The sequence below is a fragment of the Hakea prostrata genome, chromosome 6 (assembly GCF_041222555.1).
Source record: "Hakea prostrata isolate BN-2017 chromosome 6, UWA_Hpros_2, whole genome shotgun sequence".
In the NCBI taxonomy this organism is placed as follows: domain Eukaryota; kingdom Viridiplantae; phylum Streptophyta; class Magnoliopsida; order Proteales; family Proteaceae; genus Hakea; species Hakea prostrata.
In genome coordinates, this window is record NC_142605.1 from 14,306,815 (window position 1) to 14,325,512 (window position 18,698).

Consider the following 18,698-nt stretch of genomic DNA (forward strand, 5'->3'; position numbering starts at 1 on the left):
GTCTCCCAGCGGGGATTTTTTGCATCCATAAGGTTTTGATACCGGAACCTTGCTTAAGCGGATCAAGCTGCTTACCACTTGGACCAACCCCGTTCTTTTACTATTAGGTTTTTGGTTGAACAGTTAATAACCACTCATTTGGACCCTGCAGTATCTGATGCTAATGATCAATCTAGGAAAGTCTCTCCTTTTCCTCCTAGCTAGAAGGAGCTAACAAACTGAAACTACCTTGATTATCGCAGGAATCACCTTGCATGGTGTGATGAGTCGTGGATTTTTGTTCTACTGCACTGTGGTGAATGCGCATCCATTCACATGGGAAAAACATGTGTTCTCACAGATGCAGGATGTTTTAATTACGGTTTTGTTTCATGGGCTTCAGATGGAAACTACTCTGCATATGGATGTCCAAGTTGGGGTTTGAGAATTTTTCCCTTTTGGCACCACCTTTTACTCATGCCCAGTAAACCCTGGCCTTTCTATCCTATGCATTTCTCAAAGGGTAACTATCATCTTTAAGTTTTTGCATCCTACTACTTTATCTACCATCCTCCTCCTGGAAGTACAACATGAAACCTAGACCCTGTCTCTTTAAAGAACCCTAGAACTGACATTTGATCTTAACGAGTTGCCGACTCAAGGGAATCTTAAGAGTCATTTTTCCAATTGGCAAAAATTCACTCGTCAATTCCATTACAAACAAACAATTGATCGAAAAGTGAAATTCTGTAGCAAATTCCCTAATCCAATATCAAGCCAGGTAGGAAAAAAAATGAAAAAAGAGAAAGGAGTGGGGTGGGTGAAGGTGGGAGGAAAGATAAAGAGCTGGAATTCAACAGCAGGAAATATACAAGGAAACTGAAACGAATTCAGAAATCTGGCCCATCCATCCACCTGATAAAAACTGACTTGCAGGCAATTCAATCAGTGTTTTATCCATTGGCTGTATTGGCCAAGTCAGCTGTTCACATGCCAGAGCTTCACAATAACTGTCCATGCATCAATCCTTTACTAGACAACCACCTGCCAATATGATACAGCCATATAGATTCGGAACTATTCCACTCAACAACTGCTGGGGAGTAGGTACCAGTGTCTTCAAGGTTTTCTAGTGTTCATTTACTGCTCAATTGACTGGAATTTCTTGATCACCATCACAATGGTCAGTAATTAAAAGGAAACCCAGCTTCTGTACAGAATGTATTTGACGAGCCAGCTACAAATATTACTACTTCTACAGTTTTTGAAAAGCAGAGCACATCTCAGAACCAGGATCTGCTTCTTGGGTGTCTGGAACTGTTATGGTTGGTGATTTGTCAACGACATGAACATTCCCAGGCAGAGAGATATCAGGGAAAATGAAGTGGTTGGCTACGTCAAAAATTTGGGCAATTTGAAGAACTACAGTTTGAGAGGCAGTTGTCAATGGTGAGACAGACTCAGGGAGGTGAGGCAGGCAATCAGGAAGGAAATCCTTGTTTCTGAAGGTTGGAGCATAACACGCAATAACAGCACGGCAGAATATAAACCTGTATCATTCAGATAGATGTCAGCACAAATTCAACAATGAAAACCAGTACTTCTCAATCACTAGAAATACATGATCGTTAGCAAATTCCTCTACAATTTAATCTGCATGTCCCAGCTGGATTGACTGTAAACTGTCTATGTTACTAATAATGGTATATCTGCATGTCTCAAATAAACAGCTTAACTGGCCTATGGCATTCAGCAAACTATATATGTTCTAACGATGGTTCAAGGGGAGGATCTCTATGGTAATACCCAAAAACAACCTTATATATTAAAACTCGTTCATCCCCCTCAATAACTTATTTTCTTCACAGATTCAGTTGATTTTTTACCATTCTCTTCGATTTCTTCCAAAACCTAGCACTAAGATCCATTTACTTATGAAAATTTTTTACCAGCCCTACCCCCCCCCCCCCCAAAAAAAAAAAAAAAAATAAATGTATGAACATCTAGATAACAGATCTCACATGCAGTCATACCAATTGATAAAATATAATTAAGGAAGCAACAGTGTGGTTAAGGGAAGCTGTCAGAATGATCGAAGGAGGGAAAAGAAATTAGACTGATATTCTTCTTCGAAGAAAGAGAACATTTAGGAGGAGGATGAGAAGAGCAGCAGAGAAACAAACTGGTTAGAATGAAGACCAAAGAAATAACAAACAAAAATGCAAACAATTGAAAAATAACACAAAGATTTGACATGGTTCAGAACACCAACATGATGTGCTTGCGGGCAAACCTGAAGAAGGTTTCACCATATAATGGAAGAACATTACAATGAAAATCTCTCGAAATACCTAGTATTGGCTTTCGGAAATCTAAACAGCCGCAAGGTCTTAACCAAATAGGCCCTGCTGCACCTTTCTTGATGGCAATTCTTGAACAAATTTATTAATCTAGGCTTAAGCTTTACAATGAGGTAGAGGGGCTATTTATAGCCATTACAAAAAGTCTTCTAATCTAGATGGAGTCCTTATTAGATTAGGATCTCCTTACAAGATGAATCTCAGCCGTTAAATAAGGACTCTAATTGACACATGCTGAAACTAAAATTCTAATTAACTAAAAACTCAAACTGACACATGCTGAATCCTATTCAACTAAAGACTTTATTTGCAAAAAGCTGGATTAAAAAACTAAAGAGTCACATGCTGAAAATAAAGCCTAATTAACTAAAGACACATGCAGAAATTAGAGGATTAATTAGTCTAAGGGGGGAATAAGGACCAAACTGCCCCCCAATGGATGGACCAGCCTAGGGAGGCTTCCCCCCATGTGGGTTTTGGGCCCAGCTTAGGGATTTTTATTTGCAGCAGCACTGCTGCCAGCTGCAAACGGTGAAGATTTTGCCACATGTACAAAAGGTAATTGAATTATGTGGGATCAAAAGGAAGGGGTTTAATTGTAAATATGACATTTTCTTTTTACATTCAAGGGTTTTAAAAGTTTGCAAATTTACAAAATGGGGCCCCTCACTCTACCCGCGCTGATCCCTTTTCTCGTTTCACCCTAGCTGGAGATTACTGAAATCATCCGGCAACGGAGCCAGAAAATAAAATGCTCAGGCTGCTGGATAGGAAAAGAGTTCTGTTTCTTGATATAAGCGTTGCCCTGAGTTCAATTCCCCACCAACCGACACCACACCAAAAAAATGAAAAAAACCCTTAGACCTCACATCGGTTCAGATCACAGATAACCACATCAGAAGCTCCAAATACCAGGAAATGTCCCCAAGCTGCAATCTTCAACAGCCCAACAAAAAGCACTCACTCAAGACACTCTATCCAAAATCATCACTGCTGGAACAAAATTCAGGCCTTCACCTACAAATGACTTTGCAGATCTAAAGTAATGGAAAAGCAGGTGCGGAAATACCAAATCAACAAAACAATCCAATACCAATGACAAGAATTCTCTCAAACAGCAAGATAATTAGGGTTAAATGAAAATTTACCTTGTGATCAGACTCAGAAGCAAAAGCAAGAGAGAAGACAAGAAGGAAAAGCAATAGAGAAGGATCAAATGCTGGGAAGCATAGCTGAGGCAGTCTGATCTAAATGGTGAGTAAAGAATCCATCATTTAAAACCCAGAAAAAGACATTAGAATCAGTGACTATCTCAATTGAGGTACCTAGAAGGAACGAAAGTTTTAGAGGGTTTGTGGACGAGGAAGAACTCTGTTTGGATTTAGCCGGAAGCCAGCGATTGAAATCGCAGGGAGGGCAACAGGTATTGAGATCACCTGGAAACTGAATTTTATCTTGAGAAATTGGGGTTTCAGAGTTATTTTGTTATTATGTTAATTGACAAGATGGCGTGGAGGTGAAGTTTTGAAACAGCGGAGTTTAGATTCAGGTACATACCAGGTGCTGGAGTTTGTAAATTTACAAACTCTGAAACCCTTAAAATATAAAAGAAAAAGTCATATTTGCATTTAATACCCTTTAGCTTTTAATCTAGACAATTAAATATAAGTTTGATGACGTGGTCGAATCTCGACCGTCGGCTGCTGGCAGCACCGGCTGCTGCAATAAAAATCCCCCAACTTAGGGTTTCAACCAAGAGGAGATTTTTTGTTCAAATCAATCTGTTTCGTGTTTGATCAACACTGGTGGAATTAGTGCTTCATCCAATCAACATCTTGTAGTGTGAAGCCCAGGCGGAACATTTAAAGGAATCAATATTTGATATTATTGACACCTTGCAGTAGGAAACCTGGTGGTTGGTTTGGGTTATCTTCTGAACTCTCTATTACTGTTCTTCATGCAAGGTTCAATTATTATTCAAGTTCAACATCTAAACAAGCTGCTGCCAAGGATCGATCTCCTTAATTAGTATGTCTGATCCATCCCACTCCAACGATTCTTTTTTCTATTTTTTATTTATTTATTTTTATAACTGGCTTTTATTAAAGGAGGAAATTACACAGTAGGCAGTCTCCTAGAACCCCAAAAGTCATGGGGGGCAGAAGACTCCTTCAAAGGCAGTCATTCCCTCCTACCCAATATCCCACACAGGATAAAAATTCCAATTACCCTCCGGAATAAACAAAAAAATCTACAGCCTTCTTTATTACCTATTCTAATTCCGGGGAGATTCAAAAGGTTTCCATACATTGTCACTTGATATAATGTGGTATTTAATCCACAAAGCTACTTCATGCACCCGGATCCTTGGGCTCTTTCATTAGAGAACAGTTCATATACAGAGCCCTAAATTAAGGAACTGAAGCTGCACTGGAAAAATACATGATCCTGCTCTCCACGCCTGCCAAACATAAGCAACAATTCAGCTGTAGCTGGACATTTATTTTGCTTAATTTATCCCTGGTTGGCAGTGCATCCCTTAAGCATATCCAAGCAGTAAAAAGGTGCATACAGATATTGTCTACAAAACATTCTTCTTCTAGCCTTCCAAACAATCAAATCCTAGAGAATGCCCCGATCTCTGAAATCAGTCAACCAAAGTGTATACTCATCATACACCAAGAAAGCCATCAAACCAGGGCACCATTCAGATAGCATACTCCTCTCTCTAGATAGAAAATTCAACCAAGCTCCTCCCTGATCTTTCTTTTTCTTTTCTTTTCATTTTTATTTTTATTTTTATTTTTTATTTTTTATTAAACTCTGTGATCTGTTCATATTAAATCCTGGTTATCAGCAAATAGTTGGTCTCCTACAAATTTAGAACTCGATTAACCAAAAACACGTGGAAGAGATGTAAAGAGAACACAGGAGACGCAAAGAAATTAAGTTCCGTACACAATCCATAGACACTGCTCAACACCATCAATACCCTTAAAAACTCATATTCTGTACTCAAATCAACCCGAATTGATTGGATTACGTATATAAAGACGTACAAATTCATAAACTGACTCATTAAAGGACTCCTAATCACTTTAATATGCTCAACAAGTATTTTTCTACAAATCAAATAAAATTGTAATCTAATTATTAATTATCCCAATCTAACCCAAACACAGATGCAAATTAAACAAAATTGAGCTTTTTTCAATAGAAATAAGCTTCAGTTGGTTTCTGTATGCATTAGGCCTTTCATCCATTCTTTTTTTTTAATGATGGGCCACTTAAAACCCTTTTGTATCTCTTAATATAACCCATCTAATTAATAATTCTTAGTTTTTCCTCCTCCTCTATAGAACATCACAACTCACCATCCAATTAATAATTCTTAGTTTCTCCTCCTCTCTAGAACACCACAACTCACCATGTAAACCAGCAAACACACATGCAACCCACCCCCACCCAAGGTTCGAGTACTTGTATTGTTTCATTGTTTTGGTCTAACCGAAAAAAACTCGAGGCACCAAAATTTTAGCAAAATATGTTATTCTTTTGGCTACATTTTGTTGGGTTTTAGGCCAAATTAAGGTTTGAGAAATCATGGACACTAATTTACACTATCTAAGCACATTTAAATGATCAGTTCCCCCCCCCCCCCCCAAAAAAAAAAAAAAAAAAGTCACCAAATATGGTGTCTTGATTCACATCCTTGATTGGCAATATATGGTCAAATCTAAATGTAAAAGTATATGTTTATCATACATTTGGTAACGGTCTCGGAGAACAGTTCTGGTGTTCTTTTATTCTTGGAGAACAGAAGAACGGGTGGTGGGTCTTCGTTAAAACGGTTCCTTCTCTATTCACCCGAAAAAAGAAAAAAAAAAGGGTTCCTTCTCTTGTTCTTTAAGAATGAACCCGTGAGAAAAGTTGTTTGAAGAAACAGATTTTGCAAAACATGTAAAACATGTTTTGTTGAGGGAAGAAAAACTTGACACAAAGTCTCAATGGTGAAAGTCTTTCAGGACCCCCCCCCCTCCACAGCCTTGCTCATAAACCCCCTCCACCTTGTTCTCCTCCCTCGTGCCCTTGCTTCAAAACAAAAGTTTTCATATTGTGGGTCCAACCAGAAAATATTTCCAAAACAAGTTCATTAAATGCCTGTTTCCAAGCAAAGAACATGTAAAAACGACTTTACACAAGAATGGTCTCCTATAACAGAGAAGTTACCAAATGCATACTTACACATTCTTGAAGTACTGGAGGATATTAACAAGTAACCAAGCAAATCATTAACCATACTATCAAACATGCATAATACATAAGTATATGATGTTGTCAATGCCAATGCCAATGACATTATCATTTCAGCACATCAACACTTACAATTAGCTTAAGGCTCTTCTACATACAGGTGTCCAGTAAAGTAGTACACTAGTAATCACTAATTGCTAATAATAACTACTACTACGTCCAAGATCAATCTCATTAGAAGTCTTTTTGGGGTTGAGATGCATTTTACTTTGAAGTTTGAACCCAGAACACATGAATGCCACATCATCAATTAGAAGAAACTAATATAATCTATCATAATTGACATGTTTGTTGAATAAACAGATCTACTCCACCAGAACCCTTTCCGAGTCAAGGTTCATTGATCTCATAGTTTGTGAACTCGCTAAAATTTAAAAAAAAAAAAAAAAAAAAAAAAAAAAAAAAAAGGCCAAGATATTAATAAGAGATTTCAGTTCAACTGTGATCTTGAACCAAACCATTGTTTTAAAAAATCCGGATTAATTGAGTCAAGATATCTTGACTTGATCTCACCAAGAGTAGGAGGTTTCACCCACGATATGACTTTAGCTGCTGCGAGTCCACTTAACCTATTTTCAGTCAGATTCTTCATAGGAGCAGCTGCTAGAGGTGATCACTAGCACCTTATACGACTATACCCTCCATACCTCATTTCACCCATTTTGCTAGCTAATCTCCAAGAAGGTAATACATCTGTTCCCAAATTTATTTATTTTTTTCCAAAATTTTTTGTTATTGCTGTATGTGTTGAATCTTTTGACGTAATGATGTATACAGTAGGCTGTTTTAAGGTTTTACTTCCATGAAGCAGATTCCAACTTGGGTCTGAAATGGAACTCACTTCTATACTGTTTCTTTCACAGAGGCCTTAAATAGGCTGTACAATAAGTTTTGGCCCCAAATGACTCTGTTGAAATAATTGGATCCTTAGGTTATCAATGTGACCCCTAAGTTTCCTATTTATAATAATATGAAATATACAAAGTTACACAATTACCCTCACTAACCAACTGAATAATAATAACTTGAACCACAATTTATAATTAAACCAACCCACAAATAAACCAAACCAACCAACACTCCCCCTCAAGTTGAGGCATAGATATTAATTATGCCCAACTTGCTCAAAATAGGGTAGAAATCTCCTTCCTTCAGTCCTTTAGTAAAGATGTCTGCTACTTGATCTCCAGATCTCACAAAAGGCATCCATATCAGCCCTTGTTCCAGCTTTCCTTTGACAAAAATTCTATCTATCTCAATATGTTTTGTCCGATCATGTTGCACTAGATTATTCGCTATACTGATGGCAGCCTTGTTGTCACAATATAACATCATGGGACTTGTAACAGGAAACCCAATATCTTCTAATAGACCCTTCAGCCATAAAAGTTCACATACTCCTCGAACCATGGATCTATACTCAGCCTTTGTACTAGACAACGACACCACACTTTGTTTCTTGCTTCTCCAGGTTACTAGATTGCCCCCAACAAATGTACAGTATCCTAATATTGATTTTTTGTCAGGTGAACTTGCCCAATCAGCATCTGTATAAGCTTCCACTTTCAAATTTTCTGAGGGTGACAAAAATATTCACATTCCTGGTGTGGATTTCAAATACTGAAGTATTCTAATAACATAATTCATATGAGTTGAGTATGGGTCATGCATAAACTGGCTCACTAGGCTTACTGAGAAAGCAATGTCAGGTCTGGTGCGAGACAAATAAATCAGTTTTCCAACCAACCTTTGATATCTCCCTTTATCTACTGGTACTCCCTCTTTCTCTTTAAGCTTAATGCGTGCTTCAATTGGAGTGTCCATGGCTTTACATCCCAACATTCCCACTTCCTAAAGTAAGTCTAGGATATACTTGCGTTGGGATAAATAGATGCCTTTTTCTGATCTAGCGCCCTCAATTCCCAAGAAATACTTGAGTTTCCCTGAATCTTTAACCTCAAATTCCTTGCCGAGGAAGCTCTTCAACTTTTGTATTTCTGCCCCATCATTCCCAGTGTAATACCCGCACCCCAAAATTTCCAATCTAATTCGAATATTTTTTTTACCCGAAGAACCAACTCGGACCGGTGAACCCCGAGTCGACACCATCGAACCGGGAAGCGAACCACTGGAGACCCTCAGCAAGAATGTCATTCCAAAGAGGTACGATTTAATTATTCGAGAATTTATTTATTTTATTTCCTCGTGACCGATACATAGTAATGCCCATAGATCTCATATTTGGAGGAATTAGACTGATCCAAATACGGGGAAATGATCAGTACAAATTTTGAACCCGGAAGTACCAATAGGTGAATTTGAGGTTGATCCCACGCGAGAATCGACGTGGTCAGATGAGATCGGATTATAAAGTAATAATATAATGATACACGTATAAATAATAATATCATAATAATAGGAAGTCTTTTGTCGTGGAGATGAGAATTAAAGAAGTAATAAATATAGTATAATAATAATATGCTGGGAACTAAAATTTATAAAAGAAAGTGAGGTGGAGGTGTATCTTTAAGGATGAAGTGTCATTCTTAAACGAAGGTGGCAATTAGATAGTTTGAGGTGTCACCTTAAGTAGGAGGCGGTATTTTATGATGGTGGTGGCATTTACCTTTAGGTAAAGGTGGGTACCTAGCTCCACGTATAGAGCTAGGTGCTGAATTTAGAAGATGTAAGTGGGTGACAATGCATGGAAGTAAAAGAGGATAATACTTTAGGGAGTCACCATTTTTACCATCCACCTCCACGTGGAACAGGAGGTGGTAAATATGAGAGATGAATCACAAGTAAGATAATGGGCATGTGACACATCACTTCTAAAATCTTACATCAATAATCCTTGATTTGGTAGAATTCTTTAAATCTAAACCTTGAACTCTCACATATAAATAGACACGAGGCTAGGAGGGAGAGAAGGATTGACAAGATTTTCGCTCACAGAGAGGAAAGAGAAGGTGTGCGTGTAAGCTAGCTTAAGGTGAATTCTAAATTCAGACAGAAGAGAATTACGCATAACCAACAAGTAATTGGTGAGTGGGAACTTAGAACTCTCATGCATCATGGATCCTTATATTATTTTATTGATCATACAAGCATGCATATATTATGTGTAGAATTGATGTAATTAGGACATGCATGGCATAGCATGATATTTTATATAGTTGCAATGCATATGTATTATGAATTCATACGTACCCTCTGGTGATGGTGTGAGAAATACCTTGGATGTGTGATTGCACGCTCCGGTAGAAGTGTATGATGGGTATTACACTCATCGACTGTACACTTGGTATTCCTACACTCATTACTACGATGGGTATGAAATGACTTGATTATGGTGGAAATTCTAATTCTATATTGCCTACGAGGCCAGCTGTATGACTATGGTATGGGACACAAAACATACTTCGGACCCGCATAATTATCATAGTAGATTGCACGGCCAGAGTGCATATCTGAGTGCTACTTCCCTTGCCAACAGGGGATTAGGTGTTGGTCAGCCAATGGGATGTGGGTGAAATATGAGTAGCCCATGGGCCTCATGTAGTTGTCTAGGGTGAAATGTGAGTAACCCAATAGTTCGGTAGTATCCTTGTGGTTATGTGAATATGATTAAACCCCGTGGGGGTATTGGAAGAATATTACACCATGACCGGAGTAGCGCTTAACCTTCACGGACCTAGGCATTGTATGCTAGAGCATATATTTGTGCATCATAACATCATGATATATTGTTATGTTTGCCCTATAGATATTTCCCCTCACTAGGCTCTATGAGCTCACTTTTATGTATATACATGTTCTATAGATTCAGCATTATGTGAGGATGCCGATCTTTCTACATCCGGCTTCACGCCTGAGGCATTATCAGCTTGTGTTCCAAATAACGGGGATTGGTGGAGCCCCACTACTTCTGGTCATGGAGATGAATGTGCGTGTGACGTTTGTGCCTACTCCAAACCCAAATAGATTGAGTGGGATTACTAGTGATTTAGTAGATCTCGGCACAGTGGACGTCAACGTGGGATATGAGTTACGACTTGTACGTGCGTGATAGGAACCATATGGTGGGAATAGTGTTATTTCTTGTTGTAGTTTGTATGTCACTTGTTGGGGTCGGCATCAGGTATTTCTTTTTGGTATGATGCACCCTAGCCTTGGAGGGTATGTACATATGTACAAGAGACTTTTGATGGGAAGGAAATAACACGTTTTTCTCCCTTTTGTCCCCAGTTAATTGTGTTTAATCCAGTTGCTTTGTTATGATTGATTCTTGTGACAAATGGGTGTATACTGCAACCTGATTCTGGTTTGGTTCAGGAATAGACCGTAAGTGTTCCCACTGTTGCATCTTCGGTTTGATGAAATGGGGTGTGACACCTAGTGATAACAATGTCATCTATATAAACTATAAGAAGCGTGATGTGAGTTCCTAACCTTTTCACAAAGAGAGTATGATCATCATTACTTTGCTTGTAACCTATCGATGTCACAGAGATAAAGAGAAAGCCGAGGCGGAAGAAAGAAGAGAAGAGAAAAGAAAAGAAAATCGAGGAAGAAAGAGGCTTAAGAAAGAAAGAAAAGAAAAAAAAAACCTTGGTTTTTTCAATTCTAATTTAACTTGGCTCTGATGCCATGTTGAAATAATTGGATCCTTAGGTTATAAATGTGACCCCTAAGTTTCCTATTTATAATAATATGAAATATACAAAGTTACACAATTACCCTCACTAACCAACTGAATAATAATTACTTGAACCACAACTTATAATTAAACCAACCCACAAATAAACTGAACCAACCAACAGACTCCTAATACCCCTTGAGTTGGAGTCTCAAGTTGGGAAAATTTTCACCAACTTAGCTCGTCTTTTGCACCATTAGATAGGCTAGGGATTGAGTTCTACTATGATTGATCTAGAAAGCTTCAAATGATATGATTCTGTAGGTTTTCAAGTGTTGAGGCTGTTAAGAAAGGAAAAAATGAGCTTAAATGCCCCAAAAAGAACATGCTTCATAGCCTTCCAATTCAAAACCTCAGGCACAGCTTTCTCAGTGGAGTTTGTTGAAAATTTTCTTTTCACAGAGGAAAAAGGCAACAATGAGTCAGTAACAAGAAATTTTGCCAAATAAAACATTGGACTGGAGTCGACTGAAATATTGCATTTTTTTGTTTAGAGGTTGCATTTCATTTCACTGCAACTGTGATCGTTGAGTTGTAGGACCATGACCCCTCCCACCCCAACCACAACCCTATTCTTTATCCCAGTCCACCTGCCCAACCTTGGATTTTCTTCAAATGGAAATAATAACCAATCTAAAAGATGGATCACTACCATCTCTCTGAGCTTGGAATTACTAGAAATGGTAATAACATATTCTCTTCTTCTCTGTTAAACCCCAGCAGAATTGTTTTCTTCTACCAATCTGAAACAATCTAAACAACTTCCTTTTGTCTCTCACATTCTATTTCTTCCAACTTTCTCTCACTAAAATTACCTCTGCCCATGTCTAAACCACTTCTTTTGTTTTACACGTCATCTTGGTATACAAAAACTGCAATCACAAAAAGATCCCCAAATAACTAAATACAACGCTACCAACCTTGCTGGCTCGGGAGCCAGTTTTGGGACTGCTTTATCTCAATCTGGCTTCCAGACCAGTTGCTACTGCATCACACTTGACCTAATGAAGTAATTAAAATAGGGGTTTCAACTTTAAGAGTTTTGAGGGGTTTCTTTGGCATTGCATCTACAGGGCATAACTTAGGTCAGCTACAAAACTAAACTTGAACAAATCAACTCACTCAGAATTTTTTTACACGATTTGGTCCTGTCACAAGGGTTTATTGTATTTTTTATACGATAAGATATGGGCCAAGATATCTATAGCAGTCACTACCAATATGATGCATAGTGATATGTCTCTTCCTTTTTGTTTTAAATGGCATGCATCAGATTGTATCAAAATGCATCAGTCAATATGAGTTAATACGATACTATATGATCAATACATCTCAATACAATCGACAGATCCAGTACAGGATTTGTGGCTGCACAGATACGTATTAGTTGATACTGTTCAATAAATACGTAGAAGAAAAATACTGATAATTAATATACCAATGATATGATACATTTCATGAAAAACAAATTTCACTCAGAGGCTCATTACAAATCCTTTTCAAATGGGAAAATGAAGGAGAACCCTCAACCAAGAGCCTAAATTTTCTCTCATGCTGGTTTTAAAAACTTTTGGGCTAACTAATCAGTGAGCTCTAAAAATTGTCCTTTCACATCATCCAATATTTTCATATCTATGAACTATTGCAACATGTAATTGACCGCATCTTTTATAACAATAGCAATTTAATGCACTTGGTCGTCTGTTATTCCTTGTCTTAGTGTTTATGAATGATAAATATTGTGTTGTGATTTTGTTCCAAAATTGTATTTTCATGTGTATTTTAACCATTCCTATGTGTTTTTGCACTGCACAATACATATGTCTGTCTGATCCATTACAATATGATACATTATGTCTCATAAAATCTGACCGAAGCAATGCTTTAAACTTTGCCTGTCACACAATCTACTGTATCAAAAATTTAAGGGAGGTGGGAGATGAATACATACCTCAGAATAAGCCTCCTTAGGAATGGATCATTCAAGACTTGAGCCCAAGATGGATCAAGCGTGTCTGATGCTGCCAATGTTGATCCCCAATCACTTAATGACAGGGAAAGCAACTGCTCAGCCTTGCTATATTTATCCTGGATAGTTTATCCAATGTCAAGCCATAAAAATAAAATTAAAAACAAATAAGATATGTAAATTTTTCTTCCCCTCCCCTATACTGAAATAGTGGAGAGTAAAGCACACAACAAAAAGAAATCCCAAAAGGGGCAGAAAAACATCAAACAATGCAGAACCAGGTGTAGTTTAACCTACCATATCCATATTAGATCCCGAAAGACCAAGCAAGTGACAGAAAGCTTGCAGAGGAGCTGCGAGGAACAAGGTAAATTGACTTCCACATGGGTGCCGAGAAGAATCAACAGCACTACATGGAGAGCTTGGCGAAAGCAGCAAAGTAACCGGCTCTCCCTTTTCAGCACCATGCATAGCCTGCACAAGCCTAAAACTATGTGACACTTCAAATAAACTGCATAAGAATTAAGATAGGCTTGCAATGGAAACCAAAATCAAACTCCATTACATTATATCTGTACAAATCTCAGAAATTTATTCAGCATCTAACATGATCAGAACAACCTCGCTAATATCAACAAAAAGGATCTGAAAAACTCAGTTTCAATTGCTCCCACTTAACCACTTTACTACAAATAAATCATAAAGATACGAAGAATAAACAGTTCAGAAACCCCATCAACACCCCAGAACCACCAAAATGAAACCAACCCCCCCCCCAACCAAAAAAAAAAAAAGTCACAAATATAAGACTATCATATTAAACACTATTCATATCCTGTCTTGAAATGGCAAAAGATTACCATAAACCATTAGTGCCAATAGATTTGTTTGTACTAGACAAGACCAAGATATGCTGCTGTAAACTATCACTCATTCTCACCCTTCTACCCATTTCTTTATTCTTGTTGGCACAAATATTCAACGGTTGTATTAGGAAATGTACAAGTGAACTTAATATGAAAATGCAACCTTTTTCTTTTTTCTTTTTTGTGATGACTATTTATTCAACAGCAGAATACAAAAGATAAGACTGACAGGTCCAACACTAGAAGCTACACAAGGAAAACTTGCCTTGAAAGCTTGACTACTATCACTGTCAATTATCACAAAAAGAGGTCGCCTTGTGAACGGAATTAAGTCAGAAGGGTAAAGACAGTTTACTCCTGCAGAAGAGATGGAGAATCAGTCAAAATAAAATTTAGGTCAGTATGATATATGGTATCTACACTATCTTGCTGATCATCACTTCATCAGCATAGGCTCACTGTATTTAGCCTTATGATAGGGTGAAATACAGTCATGACTTGTGAGAACAATCACTCAGCTATTTACCATTTGACTAATGATGCTGATACAAAATAGGCTCACTGTAATTAACCTTATGATAGGGTGAAATACAGTCATGACTCATGAGAACAATCACTCAACTACTTACTATTTGACTAATGATGCTGATACAAAATACCTTCATTTCCACGAGAGCCCAGCCATAAGAACCCTGAATTTCTGTTCTCCCGATTTCCCTTGTTGTGGATAGATGAGGTTGGGCTATCAAGAGGAAAGCTCACTGAAGTAGGCTGTGCATCATGCTCCAAATCGTGAGAGCTCCCCCCAGTATTTTCAAGAGAGTTCATGTAACTTCCAGAACTTGATGGCAAAGGAAAAGTTTTACCAACTTTACCTGATTCAAATTGATCAAAAGACAGGGGACCTCAGTATCCAAACATTTATTTTTCTTTTTGTTGGGGGGGGGGGGGGGGCGCTGGGGAGGAAAGAAAAACCATATGAAGGATGTATAACCTGATGCTGATAGATATATTAGAAGAACTCCATCTGGCGGCAACTCTTCACATGTTGTGGCTAGAACCTGCCCATAGGAAATATTAGGTAACAGATAACATATGTGATACCTTACTTTTACTGTTAATATTTTGTCTTTTCTGGCAGACCCCTTTTAGTTGGGATAAGGCTGAGTTGGTGCTGGTCTGGTACATAACGTAATACATATTGAATACTGACTAGGCAGAGAGTGCTGGCAGCCTTGCATCCAGAAAAAAAATTGTTCTTTTTTTCCTACTGTTCCTGACCCTCTCACCTTTTAAGAAAGGGAGGATTAGTATAGGGGACAGGGTGGGAGGGATCTACTTTAGCATTAACCAAGGTGAAGAGCATCCACTAGCCAACACCTTGGAGTCGGAACTCTATCATTCCACAATCAAATTGCTTCATTTTCTTCATAGCTTACAATTTCTTGAGTTATCATTTGCTCTAAGTGAAGTTCTGAAGGGGTAGCTATCTTGTTGGGGATATCAGCACTCCTCTTGAACTGATATTTCTTAACTCACAGAAGGGAAATTGAAATTATCATCTCTCTCTCTCTCTCTCGCTCCCCATCCATCTGCATTAGCAGTCTAAGAGGTAGACATTGTTTCTACTTTCTAGATTGGCTATTTGGTAAATGACTGATTGTTAATTAATTTAAACCCTTTGGCGTTATTATATGATCACTAACACAAAGCACTTTAACTTGTCATACTCACTGATATAAAATGTGTAACTGCCGTGTGATATAAAATAGCCTTTCGTGGGTTTGGTGGCAAAGTAGGATCTGTAATGTCCTCCGCATAGCTGACGGAGTTAGGCCCAGGGGGTCCATTCTGACCCATGTTACTAGCATTCCTATTAATAGGACGTCCGCTTGCTCGATAAAAAGATCCACTAGGTTCCCACTCCAGGCACTGAAGCATTCTGAAGGTGTCCAGGGTGAGCTCCATAAACTTGACCTGTTAATAAAAGGTAAATGTAACTGACAAAGATGATATGGAACGAAATGAATAGATACATGAGATGAAACAATATCAAGTGAGCAAGTAGGTATCATGGGAAGAGAAGGGAAGGGAAGAGTCTAAACAGAAGATAGCTCTTGGGACTTGCTATGAAGCTTATAGTTTATATGCTATATAACTGTAACAAGCAGGAAACACAGACATTAAGTTACCTCATTATGATGATAGCTACTTAAAATTGCCTCCCGTAACTTTAAGCCTCTTCGTGCCTCAAATAAACCCACATTTGGTAGAGAATCTAGATGAGAATCAAGTACCAAACTATATCTCAAAGGCCTCATATTCATAAAGGCTGTATCAGCTTTAAGAAATCGAGCTATTTCTTGAACCACTTGTCTCCACTCTATGAAGTCATTTTCCTGAAAGAAAATGTTAGCAAAAAAGACCAGCTATAAGAATCGCCATCACTTCAAGATGCTTTCCGTTAGTAAAACTTCCAAAAACAAAAGGATTGAAATCAAATTATGAATTCAAGAACACAGTTCACTGCCGGTACCAAATTAAAGACAAAGAAGAAACAAATGTTTAACCTGGAAACACCTCTTGTACTCCTCTAAAGACATCTTTAGCTGATTATACATTTGATGCACCATTTCTCTCCGGTTCAAAAGCAAGCAAACAATCAAGAACCTAACGATGCACCTCAATTGCTTGTTTGCGATAGTAATCTCCTGCATCGAGCCTTCCTTGAAATATTCCCGGCTTAATATGGCCTCGTAGAAAACATACGATTCCGATAGATAGCTGGCCTCGCTCGTCCGTAGGTACTGTCCATAGTAAAGTTGAGCAATGCGAGAAGCAATCTCTCCAATCTCCCATCTCTTAACCCCCGCCTCAACTAGCTTCTGTCGATTCTCTTGTTGGAATTTCCACAGCTGCGTGTATACCTTGAAGACCTTGCTAAAATAATCATCATTCCTGAAAAATATATACCAAACCTTAGGGATCGAATGCAAGGCACAGGACCTAAAACGAAAAACGAAAAAGAAGACGGCGGTGGTCGCACCTGTTTCTTGCATGGTACGGCGAATCCCTAATGCGATTGAACTTTTTATCTGCTTTATCAGACAGAGTCCAGTAAATTTCGCTGACCGGAATGTTGTTCTGCGCCATTAAAGAAAACACCTACAACAATCCAAGCGAATCTAATTGGATTTCCAATGCTATTTCTGAGAATCGGTTCAAAAGAAGACCACTCCAATAACTCGAATGTCAAGCTTTCTCGTTTAAAGTTTTGTTTGATCAAAATTTAGGTCATTACATAGAAATTTACATGATCAGCTACTGAATTTGATCGTCTTGATCGAATACACTGGATTGCAGAATAATCGACTTAAGCTTCTTGTGTGATCGCTAAATAAGTGACAACCGGAATCAGCAGAAGCTCAACGTTTAAAGAACGCGAAAGCCGAACATGGTGGCACAACTACACATTCGCAGTCTCTCTCTGTAGACGGAAGTCTTCGTCAGTGGAACGATGAAACGACAGGAAGAGTGAAGCTGATTTTAAACGCATGTAAATCGAAGACATCTTTACCAAAAAAGAAAAGAAAAATAAATAAATCGAAGACATTATGATTTATGACATTTCTCAAAACCGGCGGATATTAAGTAGGATCGGCGGCAAAATGCCATTTCTTTATCAACTCATTAACAAGTTATTGGCAAATATGGGGTAATTTTCATCTGGACCCTCTGAGGTTTGGTCCAAGTCACTTTTAGTCTAGTTTAAGTTTTCTTTTGCAGATGGATCCCCTGTGGTTTTAAGAAATGATTAAATAAAGACAAATTTATTAGAAACGGTTAGTTTAATCATTTTTGTGACGAAAATACCCTTGTTTTCTTTTTCGATTTATTTGTTTTAATTTCTTTCTTTTATTCAATCTACCAAAACAAAAAATAATTTAAAAAAAAAAAACTTTACCAAATAACTCTCACTCAAAAACGAATATGCAGGTTAAAGCTTCGAAGCCCCACCCTCTGCAATGGTTGAGGTTTAGATTATTATTGAGACTGTCCTGCAGAAATCAAACAAAACTCAAGAAATGTGCCTGCTTTAAATTGTGAAACGACGGAAAGAACCTGTTTTCGGTTTTGGACTTGAAATTTGAGAAAGAGTTCTCTCTTGACCCAGCTTCTGCAACTCCAGCAGCAGTGACTCCGGCGATTTCTTGATTTCACTCAAAATCGTAGAGAGGAATCTACATTCAGGTACCCATCTCTGTCTTTCGTTTTCTCTTTCTTGGATTCACCTCTCCCTTTTAATCATAGTAAAGGTATGTCTTTGCTGCCCTAAATTTGTCTTCTTTTCCTCCCTTGTTCTTTCTTCGACCAAAAATGTATCGGTTCCAGTAAATTTGAGACCAATTAACCTTGACATCCTCATGTATGCTTTGATGGATTTATAAGAAGAGGGTTTTTACCTGGCTTGTCGACCTTGAGGTATTGGATTTGAATTCTAGGTTTCTATA

The 18,698-nt window shown here is 38.0% G+C and overlaps 1 protein-coding gene across 1 annotated transcript; it reads right to left on the reverse strand.

Moving 5' to 3' along the window:
- Positions 1-285: 285 nt before the first annotated feature.
- On the reverse strand, positions 286-17,769 carry LOC149012310 (signal transducer, putative (DUF3550/UPF0682)). The gene is made up of 11 exons (XM_089158195.1): positions 17,489-17,769; positions 17,234-17,352; positions 16,758-17,145; positions 16,380-16,586; positions 15,922-16,164; positions 15,182-15,248; positions 14,847-15,062; positions 14,453-14,544; positions 13,619-13,795; positions 13,304-13,440; positions 286-1,529 (listed from the first exon to the last, which is right to left on the reverse strand). Exons 2-11 carry the CDS (start codon positions 17,338-17,340, stop codon positions 1,235-1,237), a joined length of 1,929 nt encoding a protein of 642 aa, XP_089014321.1. The 5' UTR covers positions 17,341-17,352; positions 17,489-17,769; the 3' UTR covers positions 286-1,234.
- Positions 17,770-18,698: the final 929 nt, after the last annotated feature.

What these genes read in the sequence shown, in the direction of transcription:
- LOC149012310 (XM_089158195.1), bottom strand. Translation starts at nt 17,340, where the DNA reads ATGGCGCAGAACAACATTCCGGTCAGCGAAATTTACTGGACTCTGTCT. An exon ending in AGTACAAGAGGTGTTTCCAG is followed by an intron (nt 16,587 to 16,757) that starts GTTAAACATTTG and finishes ATTTTCTTTCAG; the next exon opens with GAAAATGACTTCATAGAGTG. An exon ending in CTAAGGAGGCTTATTCTGAG is followed by an intron (nt 1,530 to 13,303) that starts GTATGTATTCAT and finishes TGAATGATACAG; the next exon opens with GTTTATATTCTGCCGTGCTG.